General features: G+C 37.5%; 1 protein-coding gene across 2 annotated transcripts in view; it reads left to right on the forward strand.

Moving 5' to 3' along the window:
- Positions 1 to 16,904, forward strand: part of DDAH1 (dimethylarginine dimethylaminohydrolase 1) — a 130,111-nt gene that overhangs the window by 78,248 nt on the left and 34,959 nt on the right. For both annotated transcript variants that reach the window (XM_032424728.1, XM_032424733.1), the window contains exon 2: positions 14,024 to 14,123. In XM_032424728.1, coding sequence (XP_032280619.1) covers positions 14,024 to 14,123 — 100 coding nt within the window. The remainder of the gene's footprint in view (positions 1 to 14,023; positions 14,124 to 16,904) is intronic.

A 16,904-nucleotide genomic window follows, 5' to 3' on the forward strand; every position in this document is an offset into this window, starting at 1 on the left:
TGTGTCTCAGAAAGTAGGGATGCCTGAGGAGAGGGGGAAAGATGGGTAAACAGCTGGTCAGTGGAACAGTCAGAATACATACAGCATTTATCGATTAAGTTTGTCATCTTATATAGTGTGGTTCGTGGCTCCCCAAAACAGTTAGAGTAGTGACATCAAAGATCACTGATCACAGATCACCATAACAAAGAATGAAAAAGTTTGAAGTATTGCAGGAATTACAAAAATGTGACCCTGAGACACAAAATGAACACATGCTATTGGTAAAATGGCATTAATAACCTTGCTTAATGCAGAGTTGATACAAGCCTTCAATTTATTTAAAAAAAAAAATGGAGTAGATGCGAAGCGCAATAAAGTACCATAAAATGAGGTATGCCTGTATGTCACATCCCCTGAATTAACTCTCTATATGGTACCTACTACTACCTAATATTTTTCTATTATTTACTGTCTATCTCTCCATTTCCCCACAAGAATATACACGAGGATCTTCTCTCTTCACTGATGTATTTCTAGGGCCCACAGTAGTGCCAGGTGTGTTAAGAATGTTGAATAGACGAACCACGAAAGACTGTGGACTCTGAGAAACAAACTGAGGGTCCTAGAGGGGAGGGGGGGCAGGGGGATGGGTTAACCTGGTGATGGGTATTAAAGAGGGCACGTTCTGCATGGAGCACTGGGTGTTATATGCAAACAATGAATCATGGAACACTAACTACATCAAAAACTAATGATGTAATGTATGGTGATTAACATAACATAATAAAATAAAATTAAAAAAAGAATGTTGAATAGATATTGAATAACTGGATAAATGAATGAAATTATTAAGGATGGTAAAGATAAGACTGGCAGTTAATGATTATTGTGACAAATAGACAAGGATAGTTTTCTCCCTTGAAGGTCTTTAGAAGTAAAGATGAATCTGCTTACCATTGAAATGCTGTTAAGAGCTGTCTAGACGAGATCACCCGACCTTGTAACTATGCCTTGGCTAGACAAAGTAGAGATTTGTAAGTGAGGCATAAGTTTATTATAACATTTCTAGAAGTTTTGTGTAACGTGCAGAATTTTTCAGCTATTCATTCAGTAAACATATGGAGAGTCTGTTGTGGCCAGATCTTTTGTTAGCAGAATGCCCTGGGAAACATGGGAGTGCACAGAAGGCGTATCTCACCCAGCCAGAGCCTGCAATTGGGTGCGCCCAGGGGTCTCTTGGAAGGCTTTTAAGGCAGCTTAATGTCTACAAGGTATTAATTGTATACTGGACATACAAAATATTTGTTATACTTTACACCTGTTTGCCTTTATAAATGGCAGCATACAGCTTCTCTGAATTTACAGAAAATTATGAGCACTTCAAGTTCTATGTCTGCTGCTTATTTTGGGTGGTGTGTGCTGCTAATTTTTATGCTTTTGACTTCTGGGAAAATTACTTTAAAATTTTAGAACCTTGTCAGTTCCCTAGTTTTTAACATACTAAATTTTGCAAATTTAGCAGCTGACATTTATTTTTATTTGGTATTTGGTGACAAAGCATATTTCTACTTGTTCTCTGCAGACAGAATGTCAGTGGCTCTTAGACACTCAGTACATGTATTGTGTCATTATTGTCAACAAGGAAATGGGCCACTTGAATTAGTACATTATCTGTCAGGAGAGTGACAAGACCAGCAGAGCTCCGGCCTTGTTTTTCATTTAGAAAGCTAAATGTTACTTTCAGTCTTCTTCCTGGGAACTGTCTTGTTGTGACATCTTTATGGAGGGGCCTCTAGACTTTTGTCTGTTTTATGTTTGTTTTTTTGTTTTTTAAGTATAGTTGACACACAATGTTGCATTGGTTTCATGTGTACCACTTAGTGATTTGACAAGTTTATACATTATACTATGTTTACCACTAGTATAGCTACCATCTGTCCCATTACATCACTGTTACAGTATATCACTGACTATATTCCTTACGCTCTGCTTTTTATTCCCGTGATTTACTTGTTCCATAACTGGAGGCCTATATTTCCCTCTTCCTTTCACCCATTTTGCCCAATTCCCTATTCCCCTCTGGTCTGCAACCATCAGTTTGTTCTCTGTATTTATAGTTCTGATTCTGCTTTTTTTCAATTCATATTTTTAGATTCCATTTATGAGTGGAATCATAGGTATTTGTCTTTTTCAGTCTGACTTATTTCACTTAGCACAATTCTCTCTGGGTCCATCCATGTTGTCTCAGCTCAATCTCATCCTTTTTTATGGCTGTGTAATATTCCAGTGTGTGTGTGTGTGTGTGTGTGTGTGTGTGTGTGTGTGTACCACATTTTCCTTATCCAGTAGTCTACTGATGGACACTTAGGCTGCTTCCATGCCTTGGCTAGTGTAAATAGTCCTACAGTAAACGTAGGGGTGCATGTATCTTTTTGAGTTAAGTTTTAATTTTCCCTGGGTAAATACGCAATAGTGAAATTATTGGATCATATGGAAGTTCTATTTTTAATTTTTTGAGGAACATACATCTTATTTTCCACAGTGACTGCATCAGTTTGCATTCCCATCAACAGTGCACAAGGTCCCTTTTTCTCCACATCTTCACCAACACTGTTATTTCTTGTCTTCTTGATTTTAGCCATTCTAACAAGTGTGAGGTGATATCTCATTGTGGTTTTGACTTGCATTTCCCTGATGATGAGTGATGTTAAGCATCTTTTAATGCATCTGTTAGCCATCTGTATGTCTTCTTTGGAAGAATATCTATTCAGATCCTCTGCCCATTTTTTATTTATTTTTTTTTTAATTTAAGTTTTTACTTAAATTCCAGTTAGTTAACATACAGTGTAATATTAGTTTCAAGTGTACTATATAGTGATTCAACACTTTAACACACCTGGCACTATTGTAGGCCCTAGAAATACATCACCCAGTGCCCCTCACAAGTGCACTCCTTAATCCCCATCACCTATTTAACCCACCTTCCCTCTGGTAACCATCAGTTTGTACTCTATAGTTAAGAGTCTGTTTCTTGGTTGGCCTCTCTCTCTCTTTTTTTCCCCTTTGTTAATTTATTTTGTTTCTTAAATTCCATATATGAGTGAAATTGTATGGAATTTGTCTTTCTCTGAATGACTTATTTTGCTTAACATTATACTCTCTAGCTCCATCATGTCATTGCAAATGGCAAGATTTCATTCTTTTTTATGGCTAAGTAATATGTTATTATACACACACACACACACACACACACACACCACATCTTCTTTATTCATTCATCAATCAGTGGATACTTGCTGTTTCCATAATTTGGCTATCGTAGAAAATGCTGCATGGATCCCTTTGAATTAGTATTTTTGCATTCTTTGGGTAAATACCTAGTAGTGCGCTTACTGGATCTTAGAGTTCTATTTTTAACTTTTTGAGGAACCTCATACTGTTTTCCAGAGTGGCTGTACCAGTTTCCTTTGCCCATTTTTTAATTGAATTGTTGGGTTTTTTAGTGTTAAGTTGTATAAGTTATTTATATATTTTGGATATTAACCCCTTATGAGATATATCATTTGCAAATATTTTCTCCCATTCAGTAGGTTATCTTTTTGTTTTATTAATGGTTTCCTTTGATGTGCAAAAGCTTTTTATTTTGGTGTAGTACCAATAGTTTTTGCTTTTGTTTCCCTTGCCTTAGGAGACATATCTAGAAAAATGTTACTATGACTGATGTCAAAGAAATTACTGGCTATGTTATCTTCTAGGATTTTTATGGTTTCAGATCTCATGTTTAGGTCTTTAATCCATTTTGAATTTATTTTTGTGTATGGTGTTAGAAAGTAGTCTAGTTTCATTCATTTACATGCAGCTGTCCAGTTTCCTGGAGGGACCCTTGAATATCTAGAAATTTCTAGGTAATGAGAGGGATCTTCCCCAGTTTTCTTCCGAGCTGTTTTTATCTCTCCTGGGTACTTTGGCCCCATTGGTTTTCCTTCTGAATTTCTGTCAGATCTTTCTATTGGCATGTCCTCCAGATCTGAGTACTAGTTCAGAGATGAGAGTATTGGAACATTAACTTCCAACTCTGACATATGGAGCTGTAACAATTGTGCTTTATCTACAGAATTGAGACATATAATACTTCCTTTTGGCTTTACAAATTATTATTTACAATCTGCTGTTTTCTATAGACAGGATGGTTTTAGTATCACCAGGGGCATTTGATCAACATTCTTATCAGCCATGATACCAGGTATTATCAGTTAAAATAACACCTTACATATTGTGTTAATTTGTTGAATGGCAAGTCATGGTATATTTCTAGAGAAAGAAAAGCCTCCATTTAATAGTTGTTTCTACCTCAGAACTTAATGAGTTTTAGTAATGTGGTCTATTGTTATGGACTCTTTGGATACTGCTTCTCAGTTTTGTTATATAAGTAAATGAGTTGCTTTTAGCTGCAACTAACAGAAACTCAATTCAGATTGGTTAAGGAAATGAAAAATCTCGTATGCCAAGAACTTCAGGATTCCAGGATTGATTCATCAGCTCAACAGTATCATCAAGGACCCAGTTCTTTCCATCTTTCTGCCCCGTCATCCTTGATAATGGTTGTGTTCTCAGACCAGAATCAGTTCCAGCTACCATATCCAGACAGGACAATGTTCAAAAGAAGAGGTGGGATTACATTTCTTTCTATACCTCCAGGAACCTCTCAGTGGACTTCCCCTCAGTGGCCAAAATTAGGTTATTTGTGCCAATCCCTGGTAAGAGGGATGGAACTGCCATGACTGATTCAGACTAGGAGGTACCTGAAGGGATATGGTATTATTAAATGAGGTAACCCATGTAAAATCACTTAGCACAATGCTGAGCACTTAGAAGAGCTTAATAAATTTTACATGTTATTAATGATGATACATTAAGTCTGTAGTATTAATATAGTAAAAGAGGGCCAGAGTTATAAGTAGTTAGAGGCAGATTCCTCAGCCCTGGGGGTTACTGATTCTATGTTGAGGAGATGGAGACAGATGACAAGCCCCACTTGCATGTAGTTGCAGGGTTGTAGGATAAAGGCTCAGATCTTTAGAGAGAGCACAGAGAGGGCTCCTACTCATAGGAAGAGATTGGGATAAGCTACTAGAACAGGACTCCCAGGAAAAGGAACCAACGTAACACCTAGGTATATGGTCTAAAGTGGAACAAAGCATAAAGAATGACTTAATGCTGAGTCTCAGGAGGATTGGCATGGAGCTTGTTAGACCCTCCTTTTTCAGATGGTGATTGATCCTGGGAACTGTGGAGAGATGAACCCAAAGTTGATGAAGTCTCCTCTACTACACGTGGATATGAGAAAGTATGCAGAGGTTAGCAGCTAAGCAGGGCCTGATAGCTGTTTTCTCATAAGAAAATTATTGATGCTCTACATAGTGTAATTATTATCACTGTTGGCAGGTAATTAGCAGCACTAAAAACACACACACACACAAAGTATCATAAGTTAGTGTTGACACTCACACACCTTGTTTTCTAGATACAGTTTCTCCCACTACAACAGAATCCTTCTGTTGGTTTCTGAGGGTTTAATCCTACTCGGATTTTTTAATCTACTTTTGGGTTTGCCATCTCTTCCCCCTCCCATCCATATATTCAGCTTCTTGCTTCTGACTGAATTTCATTAAACATCAGAATACTTTACGCATGAATAACCATCTGGGATGTTTTCAGTAAACTCTCTTGGAGGGAAATAGAATTACAGTTAGAGTCACATTTATGAATGCCAAAAACCATTTTGAAACCACAACTCTTTGAAATCTAGAGCTGGAAATGACTTCCTTTTTAAGCTCTACCCCCTCATTTTACAAATATGGAAACCAAGATGCTAAACATCCTGGTTAATTTTTAGAACTTGTCACTAGAGATAAACTAATACATTTAGAAATCCGTATCACTAGAGATAAACTAATAAGTTTAGAAATCTAAGAAATCAATGGGGAAAATGCAATGGATATTTAACAGTGTGTGGGAAATGTTTCAGAGATCTTATTCATGCAACAGTTATTATTATTAAAGCTCAATAAAAGGAAAATGAATGAGGTAGTTATAAAACTTTCATACATGTTGGCCATTGTGAATATCATGAGTTCCCAGAATAATTGCAGGATTAATGACATTTACTTGACTCTGTCTGATAACTTTTGAAGATTTTAATGTAATAAATAATTTCCAGTTCTATTGACCATTTTCCTAACACAGTAAGCCCTTAATTGATTTTTCATGTATTAAGGGGAGCTGTTTCTGATCTGAGAATCATCCAGAAACCTGTTTTATTTCTAAGGAAGACTTGCAGATGACCCACCAGCAGGAATAGATAACCATTATTAACATTTTTATTTCTTAATTTAAATGTTACTTCCTCAAAGTGACCTTCCTTGACACCCTTGACACCCTTCTTAGTTCTCAAAGCACACTGTTGTTTTCTTGCATAGTCCTTATCATAATGTATAACTTTTTGTTGACTTGGGTGAATCTGTTACCCTAAAGGCACTATATAGCAGGGGTCATGTCTATTTTTTGATGACCACTGATCACTGTCTATCATGGTAAGAGCTCAGAACAGACACTTGATATTTACTGAAGGAATGAAACTGAGAATAGGATTGAGGTGGCTCAAGTATATAAAAGTATATACTTTTATCATTTTCACTTCTATGAGCAGTGTATTAGATTTGTAACTAAAAAAAACAGTATTGCAACTTGTTTTCCGTATTTTAAAATATAACTGTACAACATTTCAGTAAATAATAGATTAAGGAAGTTAGTGGATCTGGGACTTTAAACTCAAGTAAAACATTGTTTTCTTGGAAATTTCTTAGGAACATCTTAAGAACTTTTGCACCATATTCTGAACAAACAACTTGGAAATAAGCATTTAGCTCAACATTTTGCTTCTGAGCAAAGGCCTTTATAAATAAATTTGTAAAATAAAATATGTTTAAATTTGGGGCTTTCTGTATTAGTTTTCTATTGCTGTGTAACCGCTTACCATAACATAGAACTTAAAAGAACACCTACTTATTATCTCACAGCTTTCGCAGATTGGAAGTCTGGGCATGGCATGCCTGGTTATTGGCTGGGCTCTGTTCTGATCTGGAGCTTAGACCTTCTTCCAAGCTCATTCAGGTCATAGGCTGAATTCAGTTCCTTGTGGTTGTAGGATTAGGTCCCTGTTTTTTTGCTGGCTATTGACTAGGAGTTGCTCTCAGTTCCTAGAGGATGCTCTGTAGGCATCCCTCTATAGGCAGTTCCCACCATGGCTGTTTGCTTTTTTCCAGACTAATAGGACAACATCTCTCTGACTTCTTCCATCTCTTTTTAAGGGCTCACTTGATTAGGTCAGGCCTACCCAAGATAATCTCCCTTTTGATTAACTCAAGTCAACTGATTAGAGACTTAACTGCATCTGCAAAATATCTTTACTTGTGGCATAAAACATGCCTAATCACAGGAGTGATATCTCATCACATTTATATGTTCTTTCGACACCCAAAGGGAGAGATTTGTCCATGGCGTATGCATCAAGTGGTGGCAGTCTTGGGCATCTTAGAATTCTTCCTCCATACTTCCCAATGTGGTAGATTCTCAGAATCTTTCCCAATTGATTGAATTGGTGTATGGTGACATGGTTTGGTGTGTGTCTTTATGTCCATGTGCTTTTATAATCTTAACCGTAATTAAGATACATTTGTTGACTGTCTGAAGATTTCTCTGCAAATAACTCCTTCTCATAATCTGATCTAGAAATTGGAAGGATAAAGTAGTGGCTCCCAAAATTCATTAGTTTGTATATGCTTAGGAAAACAAAATTTAGGATCTTTAGAAACCAAATGTAAGTTCACATTGCCACAGTTTATAGCCTCTCCCCCCCCCCAACTCCCGTTCCTCCAGAATGTCTGAATATACATTTTTGTTCAAATAAAGTGAACATAACCTGTTTTTAAGAGTATTATAGACGCTCACAATCTTTTCTAAGATTTATTTTCATTTGACGACATAATAGACATATAAATTATCTTGTTGTTAGTGACAAGTTGTATAGGAAAGAACACAAACTGCAGAGTAAAGTTCTCGGAGTTCAAATCTCAGCTCTGCTGCTGTAAGACCTTGCGCGAGTCACATATTGTGCCTCGGCTTCCTCATCTCTAAAACAGAAATAATGCTTGTACTGTTTCATTGGATTATGAGGGTTAGATTAGTTAATATGAGTTCTTAAGAGAGTGTCTGGCACATAGGAAGACTACATAAATGTTTACTGTTACCATTGCTAATTAAATTCCTCCGAAGAGTTTTGTCCTTACAATAGAAGAGGATTCCAATATGCTTTTACTTAGGAATTTTTAAGACTGTGTCATTTAGTATGTTAAGCCTCTCCTTGATCTTTTTTTTTTTTTTTTTTTTTTTTTTGGTAGGTCTGGTTAGTTTTAGTAATCTAATTAACACATGCGGTAAAGTTAAGGAATAAACCACTGAACAAACCTCAGGCATCCCAAAGTTGAAGGAGGGTAATTCATATGCAGGCTGTCATTGGTGAGCATTCCTGATGTGGTTTATACGTTCTGTTCATATTACTTAGCATTTTAATTATACTATACCTTAGCATCCTAAGGCCCTAGTATATAAAAATGTCACTCATCTCTGAAATGAAGAGATCATGGAATCTGAGTCACCTGGAAAAGGATCTTGTAATACCAAGTGGACTTAAATGTACAGAGTTGGAAAACAGAAGGCATGAGCTTCAATTCTGATGTGGGCTTTGCTTTGTGATGAGACTTCAGGAAAATCATAATCACACAGTGCAGTGAATAGGAACACGAGCATGAGCATGGGCTCAGAAGGCTTGACTCAGCAAATCAGTCAACCTCCTCTAGCCTCAGTTTACTCATATGTAAAATGGGTATACTAGTGCTTACCCTTACTACCATCACAAGTATTTCATTTTATTATCACTATATATCCATAAAGTATATCTGCCCCACTGACTTGCTGTCTTCCCAGGAACAGAGACTATGCTTTTGTGTTTTTCTAAATATTTGTAGCCTGAATTTTTTTTTTAAAAAATTGGCATCTACTAAATGTTTGTTGAACTGAAATGTTGATTAAAGGAGAAAAGATATATAAAAGCATGATAGAGACATTAAGTATTGTTATAAAATCAGCTAAACGTACACTATTCCAAGTGGCCACAGGATCAAAGATGTGCTGATTAACAAAGAACATTGAAGTGGTACCAATGAAATGTGGACTTTTGAGTGTGACCAGGGACAACTCAGCATAACTTTGATGTACCCACAAGTTTCAAGCCAGCTGTGCCTTGACGTGATAGACATCACATCAGCTTCTTGAGTGGCTTCCTCAGCATTATCTACAAGATAATTAACATTAAAAGGCAAAACAAAATCAACAAATTGAGAAAATGAATCTATTTGATGACCAACAAAGCCATGTTGCTGCTATTCAGCTTTTAAGAGCTAGATGGAGTATGAATAGGATGACGGTATAATTTCAAAGCTCTTATAATATGATGAGTAATAAAGGGACTTGGAACATTGAAATGGGCTTTGAAAACCTAGTGGCGATAGTGTTGATAGCACAGCTCCCAACACATGGCAGGTCTGTGGGGGACAGAGACATATCAGCCACAGACAAGCCGATGCCAAGGTCCTCATCTGTAGTCATAACATCTGTAGTCATGAGCAGAAGCAGCTAAAGGAAAGCAGCTTGGCAAACAAGTTGGTGCAGACTCTTAATGGAACCACACCACAAAACTGTTCATCAGCCCTTGTGAGCACATTCATGACATCCATAGTGAGGATGTGAAACATTCAAAGTGGACGTAGTTGAAAATAGGCAGCAAAGGCAACTTTGGACAGGGTCAACTGGAAAATGTTGGCATCTAAGCAAAGAATATTGAACTAATTACAGTGCTCTTGCAAGCTACCATGAATATAACTTCCCAATAAAAATGTGTAAGGTTTTATACTTGTTCTAGTATTTTGTGTTTGGGGGAAATTTTGTAAGAAGAAAAGAAGAGTTGGAATCAAATGGTATATTTTTGTCTTTTATTTCTTTTTGAAAGGTAGCCAGAATCCAAACCAAGCACTGAGTTAATTTAGGGCAAAACAATAACATCAGCAACCACTGGTTTTGAGTACAATGTGCCAGGCACTATGTACTAGCTTATTTGTTACATAATCCCTGTTAGAGAGAAAACGCTATCCCATTTGTGGATTAGGAAATTGAGGCTCAGAAAGTATAACTCATCCCAAGTAACATACCTAATAGTTTAAATCCTCAATTCTTCCATTCACTGTGAGAACCCAAAAGGAGTGAAATGAGAAGACAGGGTGATGATGTAAACATGAAGGACAAATGAGGGAATAGAAATGAGGGCTGTGAAAGAAGGTGAGAAGAGAGAGGAACAGAAAATATAGGAAAAGGGACCAGGCATTGAAAAAGAGAGGGAATTCTTTAGACTGAGTCCTTTAGAGTGGTCCTATCTTCAGGAACTGTCATCATTCTGTATCATCTTGGCTGACGCTCCTTTGAGTCCTGTGGGACATCTTATCAGACAGGCCCACTTCCCACCTTACACAGTACGTCCAGGGGGCTGTTTTAAAGCAGAGATTATACAAGGAATCTACAACATAGCCTGACAGATTCCAGGAGCTGGCAGGAAATCAAACTGGCATGGTTTAAATTTCAATGTGTCTTCAATGTATGTGCTCTAACTTTACATTGGCTTTGCAGAAAAGACTGTAATTTTAATTCACTGGAAAGCAGATGGGATCTGTCATAGGGGTAAAACATAAGAAACTTGTCCAAATGTAAGAAAAAGCAATAGCTTTCTTTTGTGGATCAGTTTCATAGCACAAGTATTTATCATTGGGTCCACATAAGCTGATATTCATCAAAATGATAGAAGTCCTATCTAATATTTATTGAGAATAATAATGTGCTAAGTGCTTTACATGTATTTCATCATCAGGGGGAGCCAAGGAAGTTGGTACTACTATAACTAACCACCCATTTTAAAGATGAGAAAACTGAGGCCCAGAAAGTTAAACAAGCTGTCACTGGCTAATAAGCAGCCGAGCGGGATTTAAATTCCAGGCCCTTGAGGATAACAGTACACTATGCAGATATTCCCAGGGCAGTGCCTCTGCCTGTGTAGCCCCAAGAGCTCTAGTTTTTGACAATAGTACTCCAGGGGGAAAAAAAAGAAGGAAGGAAAAGGAGGTGGGGAGGGAAGGAAGAAGAAAAGGAAAAGATAATGACTTCAAAACTAGTACCAGCTCTTGAGAAAGACATGTGGGTGGATGGTTGGAAGCCGCAGAGGTGGTCTGAACCCACTGTGGTCAGGGAAGGAATCTTTAGCAAAGGGTGGGAGGAGCAAAGAGGAGGCAAAAAGAAATGGGAGTACAAAGTAAAGGAATGAGACAAAGTGTATGAAGAGTGAAAAGGGGAGGAAGAAAGGCCTTGCCAAGATCTTTAGAGTATGAAAATAATAGCAGTAGGTTTTAAATTAATTAAGGTTGTTTCTCTAATTTACCCTTTTATTTCTAATTTCATGAGCTAAAGTGGACTATTCAACTCAACCTTTAGAACTAATGCTGTTTGTCTGGCAGTTTCTCCCCACCCTGAGTAATGCTAAGTTCTACTCTGCAACATTAGTGTCTCAGTGAAAGGTGGGGGTGTGTTGTTTGGTCTTTTTTTTTTTTTTCCTCTTGAAAGTTAATTAAGTCAACATTAACCATGGCTATGTAACCGCAGAATGGGCAGTTTCTTTGAGGGCTCATGGTTTGGATCTTTTCCTGCAAAAATTCCCACTTCTATAGTTATATTTAGTGTTCTAACTGCCAGGATAACTGACTTGCTCCGGGTCCGTGTGTCAGGGCAATACTGGGCCTTGTTTGCAGCTGTTTGTCTGCTTCATGGAACCACTATGCCAAGAGTTTGTGGTTCTCAGTGGACAGCCTCCGGGTTCAGCCTCTCTTGTTTCTTCTCCAGAAATTTCCCTGGAGTTAACATTGCCGATTTGATGCCATATGGTTCTACAATTCTCAGAACTATTTACTTGACATTTAACAAATTTTTAAACTTGTCCATACCCTTAACTCTGAAAGTAATATGGTATCATCAATGTTTGTGTTATGGACCTATCCTGATGACTTTGTTTATATAGATGTGACTGAATATTTAAGGAGAAAAATAATTAACGGGCCTTGCGCAAAAGCCAGTTTTTTCATATTGATGCAGCTGTTTTAACTTTTAAGAAGCCACAAGCATTTTATCCTCTAAAACTTTAATTTGAAAGACACAGGACTTTTAAAGAAATACAGTGTTTCTGAAACTGGTATATATTAGCCTCCCTACTTCTGTTCTCTTTGAACTCCTGAGAATCGAATAAAGTTCCTCTTGAAACTCTTAAGAATCAAACAAAGTTACATATACATTTTTCAGACCAAAATACATGTTATTGCTGTATTCCTGGTAATCTTTGAAATGTTAAGTTACAGTAGAAGCAGTAGCATCATAAGAGAGACAAAAGGTACAGTAGCTGCATTCTAAAGATCTCTCTCCAAGCTCAGAGAATTTTCCATAGACCCAGAGGCAGATGCCAGAAGGAAACAGTTGTGTTTTCTTGGGTTCACTGTAGCCCAACAAGCCATGGTGAATGGTATTTTGTTTCTTTTTTTATGCTACAGTAATGATTCTCCTTCCTGTTACATAGAAAAACCTATTCTGCTGTTAAAAGAGAACACTAGATATATTTATTACAACATGAAGACCATTTTGTCCATGGAAATAATTTTTTATTGTTCTGAGTCACTCTGGTTTGTGGAATTTTTACATGTTCCAGGACAAGGATGAGATGATATATTTATTTTAATTTGTATCCTCTTTTTTTTCTTGACTGCATGAATGTCGGGCTTGTTGTCAGAATATTTCCATATTTTTATTACTTTAGAAGTTACTCTGCTGTAGTTGTGTCTCCTAAATTCTTCATTGACAGTTCTGTATGTGTCCTGGGCATGCTGTAGTTTGGGAGAACTACCTCCTTTTCTCAGTATCATGTGATCTCTTGTTTTTCCTTTCGCCCCTGTTCATGTTTGCTCAATGTATGTCTTCACCATGTCAGAGGTTATACAGACCTTCACAAATATTTAAATTGTTGAGCTGCTGGAAGGATTTGAATTAAACTCTGAATTTCAAAGGGCATTTGTTATGCCTTAAATCTTTTTCTTGCATTAAAAATAAACCTCACTAGAAGTATTCCCTAATTCAGCCCAGAATATCTCTGTGCTTTAGACTATACCCTGCAATCCTAGAAAGCCCCTGAAATTCATTTTTCAAGTATTCTTTGGTGTGATTGCAATTATGATATTTGTTAATCACCCCTAGGGGACTAGGTTAAATTTAATTAGCAGTTCAGACTTACAGAGAAGCCTTAGATGTTCTGACATCTTAGAAAATATTTGAACAGAAAACAATGTCCTGTGGGCTGAGATTTCAAGTAACTGGTTATTGTCATTGATATTTCTTCCATATATTACTCAATGTATGCAATTATGACTGACTTACTGACTGACTTAAGGTTTAAAATTAAATCTTGTACTTTCTGGCAAGAATAGGAAGATTTGTTCTGCCTTCCACCTTTCTTGACCCATATGCCCTAACTAGCCAGTCTTCCAACAGTGTCCTAACCAGTCAGACTCCAACAGAAAAAGGGACTATAATATTGACTTTAGCATAGACTAGACAGAGACATAATGGACAATTTCTAATGGATAATTTACTCTCTTACAAATGGTCATTGCAAGTCCAAACTACACTACGTATATTCATATAGTCACAAGGGTGTGTGTGTGTGTGTGTGTGCGCGCGCACTAGTGTACGTAAGAGCATGAATCAGTGTTCAGAAGTTTTAGATGATTAGTTTTGTTGTTAGAAAATGGTGAGGTGTCAATCTGAATAATTTTATTTTCACCAGGTTGACATGATGAAAGAAGCATTAGAAAAACTTCAGCTCAATCTAGTAGAGATGAAAGATGAAAACGCAACTTTAGATGGCGGAGACGTCTTATTCACAGGTATCTTCATCCTCACTTTCTCCTATCCAAAACTATTTCTAATACCTGGCTTGTATTCACTTAACTGTAAGGTTTTGTTTTGTTTTTTTTTTTTAATTACCAAAGTAAAAATGCTAACTGCAGGGAATTTGGAAAATACTGGAAAGCACAAAAGAGAATAAAATGAAAATGACCTTTCATTCAACATTTGGGTATATGTCCTTTTAGTACTTTTGTATGCATGCCATATTTGTGTATTTTTTACAAAAATGTTATCAGCGTGTACCTATCATTTTGTAGGTTGCATCTACTATATTCTACAATGTGAGCTTGTGGGTTGTATAGTTTTGCATTGTATGTTATTGTATCTGGTTTGTGTTTAAAAGACTCTTAATTCAAGAGGTGTCATTTACAAATAATTTTCTTGCCCAGACAGCAAGGTGAGTTTAAATAATTTTCAATGCAAATTGATTTGGCTTCAATGCCAGATGAATAACATCAGAACTCAACCAAATACAAAAAGCTGGTATTATGGATCTAACTAGAATCAGTTTTTATAGTGGGCATAATATTGCTGCTAAAGGAACAGTAATTGTAGCATTTAACCTTTCCAGCTCTTTATGATCGGATTATTGTTTTGCAAAAGTCATGTGCCAAAATTTGGATCCCCAGATTCACTCTAGTTATACTGATAAGCAAGAAAATCGATAACAATTTTTAATTTATAGTGAGAGTTTATTTTCCCCTAAATGTCAGAGAAAAAATACCTGTTTCATAGATGTAGCCCTACCAGCAAGGGCTGGTTACCAGGGATTTGGGAATGTAGCCCACATGGCCCCCTGAAAACATGAAGCTTCTTAGAAGTCTAATATTTTAGCTGATATGAATTTTAGATTGAATCCCTTGTATATAGAGAAAATATAGCCATCTTCATTTTAATATAAACATAATGTTTTGTATTACTTACATTTTGCTATCATTAATGTTCTTAGAGGAGGAAAGGTGTTTATCCTGTGACGTTTGAGTAGTTCCTGGCTCAGTGTCACATATCTATGGGTGGGGCCACTGTGTTGCTGAGCTCTAGGCAATGCCATTCTTATCACAAGCTCATGAATAATACCCCCTGGGGTTGTGCACTGCACAACCTGGGCTACGGGGTGCACACCCATTGAGCCCTAAGAACACAGAACAAGGGGTCAAGGAGGCCTACGCTGCATTCTCAGCTCTGGCTGTGTCCACGCAGGCTCAGGCATTCTTTCGAATCTGCCTAGTAAGTTCCCCCTAGAATATTCTCTGTGTCTCCCAATGATGGCACTTCATTCTTTGGGCAGCACAGAACAACAGCCTGTTTCTCTTAGAAAATAGGCTTTTGTGAAAAGCTAGATGTGTAAATCATGCTTCCTTACAATAAAACTCTTTTTTACCGAACATAGCTATATAATAAATCACTTCTTATAAGCAGGTACTGATAATATTTGAAGTATGGTTTATTTTTTTTTTAAGATTTTATTTATTTATTTGACAGAGAGAGACAGCGAGAGAGGGAACACAAGCGGGGAGAGTGGGAGAGGGAGAAGCAGACTCCCTGATGCAGGGCTCGATCCCAGGACCCTGGGATCATGGCCCGAGCCAGAGGCAGACACTTAACGACTGAGCCACCCAGGCGCCCCTGAAGTATGATTTAAAACAAGCTGTGTTGGGCGCCTGGGTGGCTCAGTTGGTTAAGCGACTGCCTTCGGCTCAGGTCATGATCCTGGAGTCCCTGGATCGAGTCCCGCATCGGGCTCCCTGCTCGGCGGGGAGTCTGCTTCTCCCTCTGACCCTCCCCCCTCTCATGTGCTCTCTCTCATTCTCTCTCTCTCAAATAAATAAATAAAATCTAAAAAAATAAATAAATAAATAAAAATAAAACAAGCTGTGTTCACAGCCCTTTAGCTATCTTAACAGCTGAGCTGAACAGATTCCCTAAAATCTTCTCATGTTACGGCACAGCTTTCGCTATAGAAACTATAGGAACCTCTTCCTTTGGTCAGAGATCTTTGCATAGCATTTCAATCCTGATGTTCTTGCCCCAAGTCCTTATTAGGTACCTAAGTACCGAGGCTTGCCATTGACACTATCTGCAAGCTTATTTTGGTAATATTCCATCCTTAAGTTAATATCTTGAAAGTTATTTTATTCAAAACTGAGATTGTGTTGGGATATCTGCTTGGCACCTCATCCATGCCTGATGCCTGGTCCTGCCTTCTATTTCCTACTTCTCAATTTTTTTCTCTTTTTTTTTTTTTTTTAATTCTGGTAAAATACATATAACATGAAATTTGCCATCTTAACCATTTTCAAGTATACAGTTCAAGTGGCACTAACCACATTCACCGTATTATGCCACCAACACCACTCAATTTTTTGATTCAGCAGAGTTGGGGAAGAAACAAAATCTGTAGCACTTTCCACAGCTTTTGTAGTGCTTTTCAACTGCTTCATTAGCAGTTGATCGGGAAATGGGCAGGAAAGCAGCTATCCAACTCCAGTTCCCCTGGGAATCTTGTGAGTCAGGCAAGCAGCTCCTGGCAGAAATTATTTCAATCCAAATAAGCATCAGCACCTCTACTTTCATTTTTTTTATTTTTGTGAAATATGGAACAAATAAAAAAAGAATTATCAATGTCTATGTACAGTTTAAAGACCAAGGATAAAATGAGCACCTGGTGCCTCCACCTGGCTTTAAGAAACAGAATATTGCCAGGACCATAGGAGCCCCACTCCCAACCTCTCTCTCCTCTCAGCCTGAGGTAACCACTG

Source organism: Phoca vitulina, unplaced genomic scaffold, assembly GCF_004348235.1.
Source record: "Phoca vitulina isolate PV1807 unplaced genomic scaffold, GSC_HSeal_1.0 scaffold2, whole genome shotgun sequence".
Taxonomy (NCBI): Eukaryota; Metazoa; Chordata; class Mammalia; order Carnivora; family Phocidae; genus Phoca; species Phoca vitulina.